This window comes from Carica papaya, chromosome 2, assembly GCF_054855325.1.
Source record: "Carica papaya isolate Zhongbai chromosome 2, ASM5485532v1, whole genome shotgun sequence".
Taxonomy (NCBI): Eukaryota; Viridiplantae; Streptophyta; class Magnoliopsida; order Brassicales; family Caricaceae; genus Carica; species Carica papaya.
In genome coordinates, this window is record NC_142310.1 from 32,900,701 (window position 1) to 32,915,241 (window position 14,541).

Consider the following 14,541-nt stretch of genomic DNA (forward strand, 5'->3'; position numbering starts at 1 on the left):
CTGTTTATTTATTTTTAATTAACGGCTTAATTATAATAATTAAAATATTAAAGACTAAATTAAAAATAGAATAAAAGGTGTTATATCATTTTCACAACCGAGCGTGATTATTGTTATTAATTATGGGTTAGTACACCCTTGTAACACATAAAAATATATATTCATAGAATGTAAATACAAAGTCCCAAAAAAAAAAAAAAAAATTAAGAATAAAAACCAATTAAAAATGTGAACTAAATTTATCATGTGAACCAAAACTAAAAAAGCGAAATTACTTGTTTTAATCCAATCTTTTTGTAATATAAATACATATTATATGAATAAATTATCCATGCTATTTATTAGATATACGTATGTGTATAATGTGGGTAGATTAAATTCATCCATCTACATGGCAGCATGTCATCAAGATTGATGACAAGGTTCCACAACATGTTACAATTTAAAAAAAAAAAAAAAAAAAAAAAACTTGAAAGCCCAAAATTGGGGTTGGTTGTGTAATTACCTTGAATTCAATTGGGCCTCTTTACAATGGAATTCAATTGGGCCTCTTGTATGTTTTTCTCTTTTGCCCTTTTCCCCCCAAATGCCCATTTAATGAATGATAATTTATGGACCTCTTTTCATATCAAATTACCTTTTTTAAAAAAAAAAAGAAAAGAAAAAGAAAAATCAACAGACAATTGGGTTTAGGCCTGTGTTTCTCCATTTTTTTTTTTTTTTCATATATACTCTCCCGTAGTTACAAAATAATCATCTACCATTACTTAATTTGAATTGGTAAGACAAAATTTAATATATTTTTTCATTTGTACAAATTAAATTCAAAAGAAAAAAAAAATGTTTGATGATAGAGGGAATCAATTAAATGAAAATTTTAAATGGATAAAAAAAAAAAAAAGTAATAATGTATTATGTATGTATTCATGTTTACGTATTAAATGGATAATGTGATGGGGTTGCAAAAAAAGAAGAAGAAAAAAGTTGGGTAAAATCGACAGCATAAAATGCACTTGCAATTGGGTTAGTAGTGTCTTTGGTTGCGTATCCATTTTGTCTTTATAGTTTTGTGTTTGTTTGTGTGTTAATGGTGTTGTTGCCCAAAAAGCAAATAATGCCCCCTCCACTCTCTCCCCCCCCCCCCCCCCCTAAAAATCAATTCCAATTTATTTATTTATTTATTTATTTATTCATGCTTGCTCTTCTAAATCTTTCTCCAATCCAATTCCTTGGACGAATGACACCAATTGGGTATGTGTTATGAATCGAGTATAATTGTTATATTGAATTTCATGCGTACGTATAGAACAAGATAAGGACACATGCCCTAAAGAAAATTTAAAAAAAAAAAAAAAAAAAGAAAAGATTAATTATATATATATATGTGAGGTCCCTCCAATTTTCTCATTCGTGACACTTACAAGGTAGTGATTGGGTCATACTCGTTGTAGAGTGGCATCTAGAATGTAATTTTTATACAAGAATTAGTCATAACCTTGATCATTAAAAAGAAGACTTAAAATTAATAACTTGACAAATTATTTTTTTATTAAATAATTAGTATTTTGAATGGAGTTTTAATGTACTTATTTTGTTACATGATAATTAATAAATAAATAAACTTATTATTTATATATATTTTTTAAAAAAACATAAAAAAAAAAAAAAAAAAAAAACTAACATCATGTGTTGATAAGTTTGATTCAAAAAACAGAAGAAGAAGAAGAAGAAGAAAAAAAAGAAGAGCAGCAGCCATGGAATTGCAAGAGATTAAACCCCACCCAATTGGATAACTCCAAAAAACAATCCCCTGCCTTTCTCTTTTTTCTCCCCTCAAGAGATTTAAAAGGGTGGGGCCCACCAAACTCTCACCACAAATGTGGGCCCCCACTAAAATATTATACATTCCTCGTGTATGTGTGTGTGTATATACACACACACAATGTAAAAAAAAGAAAAAAGAAAAAGGAAACATGTAGACAACATAATGAAGGCAAAGAAAACAGGAAGAAGACAATGCTGTTCAGGTTATTATTAAAGGAAGCACTTTGGCCTTCAGCTCCACCACCACTCTTCCAACTCTCAAAGACATTCCATAAGGGGTGCCCCGACCCGAATTCCGCGGGTGCGCCCCCCCGTTTATTTCGGGGATTTATCTTCTTTGTAATTATTTTTCATAAAAATTAAAAGCGGAGAGGACCCAATTTTTCTTGTTTTATTGTTCCCTAAAAGTTTCCGACTTTTGATTTTATTAGCAGTTAATTTATCTTGTAATTTCCATATGTTTTTAATGGATAAATTAATATACGTATGCCACATATATATATATATATGATTTTAAAAAGTTTAAATGCTTTAACACACATATATTTTATAGTTGTATGTATCTATTTCTATATAATGCAAAGAGTGATGTTACCATTAATCAATTATATTAATATTACAGTTAATGGCGCAGTGCAGCGAGTGAGATGTTGACACGTGCCCACACTGGGCATAAATGGGGGTTTATACGTACTAATAATGATTATGATAATGATGATTAAGGAAGGACTTTGTTGGGACTTAAAAGTGGCAAGTGAAAGAAAGATGACAATAGCGACGGGTTACAGTTGCAGTATAAATTTCTTTTTAATTCTAAATAAAATTTCGCTAGTTTTGAAGTATTTATTTATTATTTTTTTTTACAAAAAAAAAAAAAAAGAATTTAAGTTATGAAAGTTTTTTTTTTCTTTTTAATTTTATGTTTTTCTTTGGATTTAATAAAGTAATACCTTGTAAAGATCAAAGAAATGTGCTTCAACTTGTTTACAAGTACCAAATAAATATTCTTTTAATCTGAAAAAAAAGTGGTGTGTGATATTTTTAGATAAGTTCGCTATTTATATTTTGTTATTACATTAGGAGCATTGTTTGATGCAAAACAATAGGAATTTGAGAGCAAGCGTGACGATTCATTAGATTGTATGAATAATAGAATAAACAGTTCACCTTTGAGATAATGATATCATCTATCTATTGCAAACTATTTTATTATTTCATATTAACAAAGATATCATCTCTTCTTGTTTCTTCAAGTTATTTACATATTGTTGTCGTTTCGATAAAACCATGTAAAAAAAATATTTTAGAGACTTATGCACGAGTGTCGAACCAAGTGATTAATTATGACAAATCAATGATAAATTTTAATAGAAGTACTCATGCAAATCAGTGTAATAATTTGTAAATATTTTAAGTGTGGTACGAGTTTAAGATAATGGTAGATATTTTAAAATGTTATTCAAAAACACATTGTTAATGATTTTTTGTTATAAAGTATCTCAAAAACTAAAAAAACTAATAGAAAATATTTTTTAAAAAGCAGGTCTGAAGATGATAATAAAAAAAGTACTCCAAGATATTATGTCTTATTTAACGAGTGTTTTTTATATTTTAGAAGGCCTTATGAAAATATTATAAACATGATTGCTTAATTTCGATAAAATTATTGGGAGAGGGAAAAGAAATATATTTGTTAAATTTTTTTTAAAAAAAAAAGATTATCTAACAAAAAAGAGAAAGATAAATTGGATTTTTATGACTTATAGTGTCTTAATCAACCTCTCATTAAAAAGCAAGAGTAGCATTTTTTATAAAATCAAGGTTTCATCTTGTAGTTTAGACCTTATAAATTCTATATTTTAATTGCACAAATTTTTGTGAGTTATAAATTATCTGATGATAAATTAATTTCACATCATTTTACGAATGATTCGCGTTTAAAATTAAGTTATTAACTACGTAATTAGAGTAATTTTTTTAAATATTTTTTAGCATAACTGAGATTGAAAGAAGTTAGTGGCGGTAAAACATACAACAAATACAATAAAAATTTATTTATAAATTATTATTTTTTTTCTCAATTACACATATTAACCTTTAACTTTATTTATTTTTGTCGATATAAAGTTTTGGCTTTAAAAGCAAGATCAATATTGAATAGTGAAAACCCACTTTCTATATAAGAAATTAATTTGATCTTAAAAACTCTTGCAAAATACCACCATGTTTAATTGTCGATTATCAATCAATCGTGCTTTCTCCTTAGTTAACTACTCAAACAAGGCTTTGTTGATGCCGAAAACAACCTATAGTGACCAACAACTAAGACCTCAATTTGGTACATACATTGTATCTTATTTTTCCAAGTACTATGATGGAGAAATTTTTTGACCAATGAATATTGCTAAATTATTTGTTTTATCATTTTCTTTAACATGAAAATTAAGTTTCAGATAATAATAAAAAAATTTATTAAAAAGATGAAAATAAACACACAATTGTAATGCTATTTTCATTTAAATTTATATCTTATTTCTAATGTATTATTATTTTTATTTATTAAAATTAAAAATCAAAGTTAATTCAAACTTGAAATCTAAAAAATCATCCAACTTGAAAATCTACTCTTTTAATTTCTTGCCAACTAAGTTTATTTATATAATCAACTTTTTAATAAAAATATGCATATAAATATAATTAAATTCAAATCAATATACTTATTATAAAGGAGAATTAAAATGATAACTATAATTGTATTATATAAAAATATAATTCGATTCGAATCAACACGCTTATAAAATAAATAAAAATATCAAACCATAATAATGTTTAAATTGAGTAAAGTAAGCAATTAGCTAAAACGCACTTAATGAAGCGAGCAGATATAATATAATCATAATCATAATCATATTTATTTTTTTAATTAGTAGAAAGGGAAGATTGATTTTAGTGGGGCTTTTTAACTTTCACTGTCGAATCTAAATTCCATATAGAAAGGGTTTATTGGACCACACTCCACAAACAACCAAATCCTTAATAAAATATTACAAGTTTTTTGTGTGTATGAACAGAAAAATATCAAGATTTAAAATAATAATAATGGAAGGATTATATTTTTGATACATTTATATATATATATATATCTAACAATTGTTTGTATTATTACTATTAGGATATAAATGAAATGCCCTTTGCTTATTTGTATTTATTGTTGTATTTTTTAAAAAAATACAAAACTTTATATATAAATAAAATACTAATTCTTTTAAAAACGTACAATTTGATTAAAATAATTAAAAATAAACAGCTTAAGCATTATAAAATTATATATATATTAATAATGGGTTGCAATATGGGCCATTTACTTCGATTAATTAATTAAGATGCACAGATAGTTACTTATACACATGCAATATACGGTGAACACGTAGCCATGCTGCCAACTAAATTAAAAATAAGTGTGAATCAATACTAATAATTAATGATTGATTAAATTAATTAATTAGTATATGATTAGATAGATATTTATGACATGATCATAAGTTTTGGCCGACTGTACGGTTTTACACTAATGAGATTGGTGGGGTACGTGTCTGGGTTCTTATCACATAAAAGGCCCGATACTAATAACAATTTATATGACTAATCACATGACTAATTAAACTCAATATATTGGGTTCGGTCATATTATTAGTTAGGCACCTGGATTAATATGGCGTGAGGCTGAGGTTATCCTAACGTCGGTGATTTACATATATATATATGCACTGGATATACGCACCTGCTGTTTATTACTTTCAAAATCCTGTCACGATATAATTTTGTATAATTCTATTAATCAATTTGATTTTTAATTCGACAAAAACTGAAGGAGTTAACATATTTTAGTTTTAATTTAATTATTTTGAGAGAAATGAAAATTATTTTCAATTTTAGTAGATACGAGAGGAACATATTTTATACCATAACATTATAGGTTAAAAAAAATGTTGCGGGATATTTATTGGTGCTTTTTTTAAAAAAAAAAATTAAATTAAATTAAATTAAATTAAATTAATAAAACCAAATTTGATTGGTGTAAATCTACGAGCTGATAAAAGCGAAAAAAAAATAAAATAAGAAAGAATCGCACACAAGCTAAACGACAAAAGACCCGTACATTATATACATATATTAAAAAATATGTATATATATATATATCCTATTATTAAACACACCTTTTGTCTAGCTAGCTAGTCATTAATATTTTTGAAGCCTAGGTTGATTTTTAGAAGGAGAACATTCCACGTCTTGCCACTCTCTCTCTTAACCCCCTCCATATATAAATATATCATCACCCATATCAACTTTCAAACCAAAATCCTGACCTTCTCACTCTCTCTATCACAAAATATAAAAGCATTGCTATAGCTATACATATAGCTAATTTCGCTGAAAGAATTTTTCTCGGTTACATGCATAAGAAAGTTGATCGAGAATACCTATTCCTAAAATTAAAACAGAAAAGTGGAAATTATCTTGATATTGAGCGTTGGCGTCAATCCTCTTCTCCTATTATCATGATAAGAAGAAGAGAAGATTCCTTTTGTTTCATGTAAATTTAAAATATAACATATATATATATACATATGTGTGTGTGTCAAGTAGGGAACTGTATAATAGCAGTAATGGGTTATGAGGAAGTGGTTATACGTAGCTATGACGCCCAAATTGACAGAGCTGGAGTTGAAGATCTCGAGAGACGATGCGAGGTAGGCCCAGCCGATCGAGTCTTTCTCTTCACAGACACGATGGGTGACCCCATCTGTAGAATCAGAAACAGCCCCATCTACAACATGCTGGTATACTAATACATATACATATACATATATATGTATTTTAATACTTAATTTCAACCTCTTCTCTTCTTCTTCTTCTTCTTCTTCTTTTCTTATTATTTTGTCAATCAATTTGGTAAAAGGCTGATCATGTTTTGGTGAGATGTTGTTATGCGCAGGTGGCAGAGATTGGAAAAGAGCTGGTTGGTGTCATTCAAGGTTCGATAAAGCTGGTTACGTTTCATAAACCCACCATGGACAATCTTGCCACGGTGGGTTACATCTTGGGACTCAGAGTCGTTCCTATTTATAGAAGAAAAGGGATTGGTCTGCGACTGGTTCGGAAGCTCGAAGAATGGTTCATTTCAAACGACGTCGATTATGCATACATGGCCACAGAGAAAGACAATGAAGCATCCGTGAGATTGTTCATGGACAAGCTCGGTTACGTCAAGTTCAGAACCCCAGCAATCCTCGTCAACCCAGTCAAACACCGCATGTTGTTCCACTTACCATCGACCGTCGAAATCGCTAAGCTGAACGTCGACGAAGCCGAGTATCTTTACCGGCGGTTCATGGGTTCGACAGAGTTTTTCCCGGCGGATATAAACGAGATATTAAGAAACAAGTTGAGCTTGGGTACATGGGTGGCTTACCCTAAAAATGATCATCACCGCTCGTGGTACTGCGATGACCATTTCGGGTCGAATGGACTACCAGATAATTGGGCAATGGTAAGTGTATGGAATAGCGGGGAGGTTTTCAAATTAAGATTAGGAAAAGCTCCATTGTCGTGCTTGCTGTACACGAAAAGCTCGAGACTAATGGACAAATATCTGCCATGTTTGAAGTTACCGGCACTACCTGATTTTTACGACCCGTTCGGGTTTTATTTCATGTATGGAGTTTACTGGGAGGGTCCATCGGGTTCGAAGCTGGTGAGGAGCCTGTGCCAAGTCGTGCACAACATGGCCACAAAGTCGAAGGACTGTAAAGTTATTGTTACAGAAGTTGGTGGAAGCGACAGAGTGAGAGTTCACATCCCACATTGGAAACTACTGTCATGTCCAGAAGACTTGTGGTGCATAAAATCCATGAAGAAAAACCAAGATTTCACAAAAATTACTATTACCCCACAAGGATCAGGAGGTCTTTTTGTAGACCCAAGAGAGGTATGAGAACAAACTATAACCCTTTTTCCTGTTCAATGAGAAATTATTTCATACGAAGAGTACAGGTTGATATAATGATATGAAGACTTGTTATCAATCAATTTTTAAACAATATTTAATCATTATATCTAAAGTTACATAAATATATATATTTTTTTTTTCTTTGATGGGTCGTAAAATCAATGATATATTCGTTAAACAAAAATAACTTTTTTCTTTGACAAGTCATGAAATCGATGATTAGTTTGGAGTAACTTTTTTTTTTCGAAGAGGTCAATGTGGGTCGAAAGGGGTAATCTTTTTTTTTTTGGTTCTCGACTGAGTCGTGAAATCGATGATTAATCTGGGGTGGGAGGGTTTAATCTGTTGTTGCTTTCACATTGGTGACAGAAAATCTATCAAGATTTCCTTAATTAGGTGCCACCCTAAGTGTCCTTGTTCACAACTGAAATTTGTTGTCTCATGATTTTGACTAATCAAAGAAGCTTAGTGGTCCATCTTTGTTCTTGTTCCCTTCTCCTTCCCGGTGAGAACAAGGATAAAGCAAATTTATGGACCCTCTACCATTTCCCTCTGTCCCCTCATAACAACAAATTATTAATCATAATTAAGCTAATGATAATAATAATTTCTCCAATTTAGTCTCTTAACATTTACACTCCATATATCACAATTTTTTTTCATAAGATTAATAAATATATATATATTTATTTATTTATAAACGTGTATGCCAATTTATTTAATTACCTCGTGGAAAATGAGTGGTAGCTAGAGGTACTTACTATGGTCAAGGAATCCCAATGACAGTCATAGGACATCATGCAATCTTATATCTAATGTATCCATTTGATATGCGTCTATCACCCCATAATTAATCTTGTCATCTACTACCTATTTTCTCTATCACTGCTAAAGAACATTATTTGTAGTAAAAATTCCTTGCTTACTTTTCTTAATTAATTTCACATATTTGAACTGACTACAAATTTTTAGTCGTACACCTAATTAGACAGACAGGATCTTATATTCAATAGTAATATTAGATAAGTAAAAATTTATAATGGAAAAAAAAAAAAAAATTTAATGTAATTAAAAAAGATATGAAAAATTCTACCCTGTATAGAATTTTATTGGGTACATTTTCTCTCAGTTGATTGATACCATAATGATTAACACATAATTATTTGTGTAGCATAATAGGGAAGATGCCAAACCTCATTATAGCTATTAAATTTCTATTAATAATTAGTAGACACTAGCTACAGACCACTAACCATAACCCTAATTCTATAACCAAAATTGAAATTAGGTTGTGGTTAGCTAGGGGTTTGAAGTCATTAGTCAGAACTTTGGTTAAATTAGATAAAACAGATATATCTATTTTCACCTCCTAAACAAAGAATGGATGCCCCTTAGTGAATTCCTCTTTTTTTCTTTTAATAATTGACGAATGTGTAATCGTATTCGTATATGCATTTTTAAATGAACTTGGTATCTAATTGAATTTTCTGTCCTTGAGTGGCAGGTTAATTTTTTGTGTTATTATGACGTATAATATAAGATTTGTTGGTATGACAAATTAAATTTACTTCTTCTACTTTTATGTATCTTAAATCTGGTAAAATTTATTAAAATTATCAGGAAATTTACAAAAGTTCAAAGAAAATTATATAAAATATTTTTTTTTGGTTGTAATTTTACATTTTTTTTTTTTAATGAGAATGTAGGTTTAAGTTCAATTATGATAATTATATTATTATTTTTATATAAAATTGATTGTGTTATTATTATTGTAAAAATATCTTAAAATTTTTGGAAGAAAATAATCAAATTTATTTTACTCTACAGCCCTTAGTGAGTTGGAGAAACATGCAACTACGCGATGTGGGTAATTTTTATGTGAACATATAAATTGCATGTATGCCTCTATATATATATATATATATATCCAAGACGGTGGAGCACTTAATTTAATTAAATAATAATTAGGGGATTCTTGAATTATTTAATTTTCTAAGGTGATCTTAGGTTTGAATATTATACAAGATGATGACAAAGTTCGTATCGATAATAACGCATGATGAAATTGTGTTCACAAACATTCAGAATCTAATACAGTATCCACAATAATGCTTATATGTATGCCGTCATATATGGGACATTAACATCATATAATCTTTTTACGAAAAGGTGTAGCGATAATATGTGCTTTTTTTTTTTTTTTGTGATCATTAAATTATATATTATGCTAAGATTATTTCATAATTTAATCATATTAAAAAGAATTGATGAAGTAGGATTTCTTTTTAAAACAAATTTATCCAAAAGATACATTTATTATTTAAACATCAAAATTTTCATACCGTAAAAATTATTATGGGACAATATGTTATTCAAATTCCACAAAATTTTAACTTCATCAAAAAAATCTTATTTTCACTTAAAATAGTAAAAATTTCAATTATTTCTCTCTAGGGGCCCTCGATCGTTCTCAGAATGCAGCAAATAATTATAAAAATCATACATTTTATTTTTATTAACAATTTAATTATGAACGCTAACTGCTTAGATGACGATGACGATGATGTACTACTAAATAAACTCTTTGTATGTTAAAATTTTCAATATATTTTAGAAATTAAAAATGAATCGTAAGATCCAAAACAACCTAAAAAAATACGAAACCATGATTACCGTTGTATGCTAACTTGGTATTGATATATATATTTTTTTTTGTTTATATTAGTTTTTTCAATACTTCAATATTGTGATTAGTTACTAGTTCTAATTTGATACAAGTTTATAAATATTTTTTTTTTAAAATTAGTCGAAACATATTTTTATTTTACAAGAATTATTGCAACAAATGCTTGTCAAAAAGCTTTTCTAACTAATCAGAGATTTTAGTTTATTATTTATTATTAGAAATCTTAGGTCTTTATTGGATAACGGGTAGTTTCGAATTTCAGAATTTGTTTGAAATATTCAATAACTTGATTTGTATACGTATAAAAAAGATTTAGAGAGAGAATTAATTTGTAAAATAAATATTAAGGAATAGCTAGAAAAAGGAGGAATTTTGGTGTCCTACTTTCTGGTTCATGAAGCCCAAAGATGCAGGTAAGTGAGACCCATTACGATGTAGCTGACCTAATGGTTATAGGCCTTTCTGCCCATTTCAATTTTGGGCCTCTTCAGACCACTTTCTGAATTTATGTAAATATTCCAGTCAAACTTAACTTAAGGCTAAATTTTAATTTAATTTATTGTTCTCTTCTAAAGATGTTGCATAATTGAGCTGAACTGAGTTAACACTTTCTATTAATTTTACTAATTATAGATTTAGTAAATAATTATATTTTTGTTTGTATTCATTTTTATGATTTTATTGATTATTTTTAATTTTAAAATATGGTTTAAAAATAAATTAGTCATCTAAAATTTTTATAAATTTGTGAATAAAAACATTTACATATATTTCTCAAAGTAAAAGTCAAGTTTTTTTTTTTTTGTTGATGTATTATTTTAAAACCCAGTTATGTTTGGATGATTTTCCTAAATGGAAATTACACTCATCCAACCAACACGTTACGGAAATAAATTAATCACAACTTTTTTTCCCGCATCGTTAAACTTGACACCGCACAATCCCCTGCTCTCAACCACGGAAACTCCAAAACGCAGCACTCCACAGTTCCTTGCAACCGCACTCTCTTTCTCACTCCTGAGTAGAGGTTCAGGAGCGAGCGATGGCCGCGTGCGAAGGCGACCTTGCTCGATCTATGGCTTGCAGAGATGGCCATGCAGCCGCTCAGCTGAAGCTGCTCTCCGTATTCGTCATATTTTTCACTAGTGTGGCTGGAATCTCGGTTCCCGTCCTCCTAGCGCGCTACTTCCAAGGCAAACCTCTCTACGACAAGGCTATCCTCCTAATTAAGTGCTTTGCCGCCGGAGTCATACTCTCCACCTCCCTAGTCCACGTCCTCCCGGACGCGTTCGCTTCACTCGCCGACTGCCAAATTGCCTCCCGTCATCCCTGGCGGGACTTCCCCTTCGCCGGCCTCGTTACACTCTTCGGCGCGGTGATGGCGCTCTTCGTGGACATCGCGGCCAGTGCGCACGCGGAGCACGGCCACGGCCACGGTCCGGCGAGAGAGGAGCAGTACCTGCGTGTAGGGACACAGGAGGAATTATCGGGAAAGAAAGTGATGGACGTGGAAAAAGTGGAAAACGGAGAGGAGTTATTGAAAATAAAGCAGAAGTTAATCTCCAAGGTTCTAGAGATAGGAATTATTTTTCACTCCGTGATAATCGGCGTGACTATGGGCATGTCGCAGAACCGGTGCACCATTCGGCCGCTGGTGGCCGCCCTCTCCTTCCACCAGATCTTCGAGGGTATGGGCCTCGGTGGCTGCATTGCTCAGGTAATTTTGCTCTCCCAATTTTTGAAAATTTGATTAAATTTTTGTCGTTAGTGGGATTTGATTAGATGGTACTGCGGACTATTGAAGGTGGTATTATTGCATCCCCACCGGCTAGTGGTTTAAATTTTATCGGAATCGTACTGGTGAATCATTACTACATGAATAGGTTTTGTTGACTGATTGACTTGGACTTTGTTAACAATGGCGGAATTAAAGTGTGATATCGACCTTTGAGGTTCGCTGCTGGTTTCTAGCGTTGATTTTTCAGAGTGACGTCTAGGCATGTACTTACATGGCCAAACCGCAACGTAACTCGAGATTTAGGCATGCTTAATTTGAATTCGTCTTTCACAAGGTTATTAGGCGTGGCCTGTGAATTTTTTACAACCAATAGCAGAGATGTGTGATGGTCACATTAAATAGATGATAAGATTTGAAGAAAAACGAAAGCAGATACTTTGATGTATTATAGGAAAAATCTTACCACAATTATCTATCAGGTTCAAGAAATATAAGGGTAGAAAATTAAAATTATGGTTGAGCTCGCATCATTTATTATGATTATTAATTTTTAATTGGTTAATTGTAATTATTTGGAAAAGTATTAGTATTTCTAGATGAAAAATTCAGAGCTAAACCTTGACAATTGCAATGTTGTCGGTGTAAATTAGTTAAGAGTATTAATAGGTAAAGTTAAATGCATGTTTAATATGGGTAAATTCCTATTCTATTTTCCATTATTTCTTGTAATTTTTATATTGATCCTGAAGTATATAATTACAACATAATTTATATGTTTTGTACATGTAAAAGATAAATCTGAAATATGAATCTTGTTCTACAATCTGACAATGTTTGCAAGACCACGATTACCTCTTTAGCGGACATCCATATTGAGGAGCATATTTGTATGTAGATGTAGTTAATACCAAAAATCACCTAATCTTATACTATGTTTTTGTAATATATAGGTTATTTATGTATAATAAGGCGTTTCTGAATTTGTTATTTACATTGCAATTGCAGGCTGGGTTTAGTATTGGAACAGTGGCATACATGTGCTTCATGTTTGCTGTGACGACTCCAATGGGGATTGTTTTAGGCATGATAGTTTTCGCGGCGACTGGTTACGACGACAGTAGCCCAAATGCTTTGATCATGGAAGGCTTATTAGGCTCATTATCATCAGGTATACTAATATACATGGCTCTTGTAGATCTCATAGCCATGGATTTTTTCCATAACAAGATGATGACGGGTTCTCATATTTGGTTGAAGAAAGCATGTTTCATTGCTCTCCTTCTGGGGTCTGCCTCAATGTCTATCCTTGCCATTTGGGCTTGAATTTGTGTCTTCTTATAATAAATCATTGAAATTACTCCGTTCAGATTGTATGCTACTGTCATATATGTATGAAATATGTAAATTAAAATCATGAAAATTAATTTATGTTCTATCACAAGGATGTGTATGTGATCTAATGGGTATGTACGCACACGCAGAACATCCTCTTCTTTTTCTTTATCTAAATTTCCGACAATTTTGATGGTAAATTCTTGTCTCTGCTTGTGCATCATGTAAATTATTGGTCTTGATTATAAGCTTGTGAATGAGAAAGCGCATATATACACACCCTTCAATGTTGGGCTTAACTTTCCATGGCATCTCCAATGTCTCGCGTAAGCATAGATGAAAAAGCTAGAGCAATAAGGACAGAAAAGTGAGGTGTTTTCTGGCGTTAGTGCTGTCTTTCTGGAAAAAAACTGGGAGCCCTTTTTTGCAGGTAGTGCTTAGAAATATTATGTTGAAGTTACACACGTAGAACCCACTATTATCATATTATTGCTTAGAAACATTATGCTTAGAAAATACACGCAGAGCCCACTACTTAAAGAGTATTATTGCTTAGAAATATACACGTAGAACCCACTATAATCCTGTGTTTTTGGTGATTGATTTCTGTAACAATTTACCACTGACCAAGCAACTAGAACAAAGTGACTCGTATACTAGCATCTTACTTGGATTGATTGGACTTGATGATTACGATCAAGTCTGAGCGAGCTTATGCATGTCGTGCTCTCTGAAATTTGCACTGCATTGTTCTGTTCCTTATATGACTAGTTGGCTTCCGCTCATGAAAGCTGATTATTGGAGATTCGGTACAAGAAAATATTTGAGAATTTCTTTGGCCGATGGACTCGTATGGTAAATAATAATTTGTCAACCAGCTCCCGTAGCTCAGTTGGTTAGAGCGTTGGTCTTATGAGCCGAAGGTCGCGAGTTCGAGCCTCGCCGGGAGCA

The 14,541-nt window shown here is 31.1% G+C and overlaps 2 protein-coding genes and 1 non-coding gene across 3 annotated transcripts; all 3 read left to right on the forward strand.

The window, feature by feature from the left end:
• The first annotated feature begins 6,159 nt into the window (after positions 1 to 6,159).
• On the forward strand, positions 6,160 to 7,938 carry LOC110823822 (Acyl-CoA N-acyltransferases (NAT) superfamily protein). The gene is made up of 2 exons (XM_022054305.2): positions 6,160 to 6,665; positions 6,821 to 7,938. The coding sequence occupies exons 1-2, from the start codon at positions 6,453 to 6,455 to the stop codon at positions 7,817 to 7,819; spliced, it is 1,212 nt and encodes a 403-aa protein (XP_021909997.2). The 5' UTR covers positions 6,160 to 6,452; the 3' UTR covers positions 7,820 to 7,938.
• A 3,426-nt stretch (positions 7,939 to 11,364) lies between these two features.
• On the forward strand, positions 11,365 to 13,699 carry ZIP6 (ZIP metal ion transporter family). Its single transcript, XM_022054400.2, has 2 exons — positions 11,365 to 12,237; positions 13,264 to 13,699. Exons 1-2 carry the CDS (start codon positions 11,563 to 11,565, stop codon positions 13,579 to 13,581), a joined length of 993 nt encoding a protein of 330 aa, XP_021910092.1. The 5' UTR covers positions 11,365 to 11,562; the 3' UTR covers positions 13,582 to 13,699.
• A 768-nt stretch (positions 13,700 to 14,467) lies between these two features.
• TRNAI-UAU (transfer RNA isoleucine (anticodon UAU)) lies at positions 14,468 to 14,541 on the forward strand. The gene has a single exon. It is a non-coding gene; the product is annotated as a tRNA-Ile (tRNA).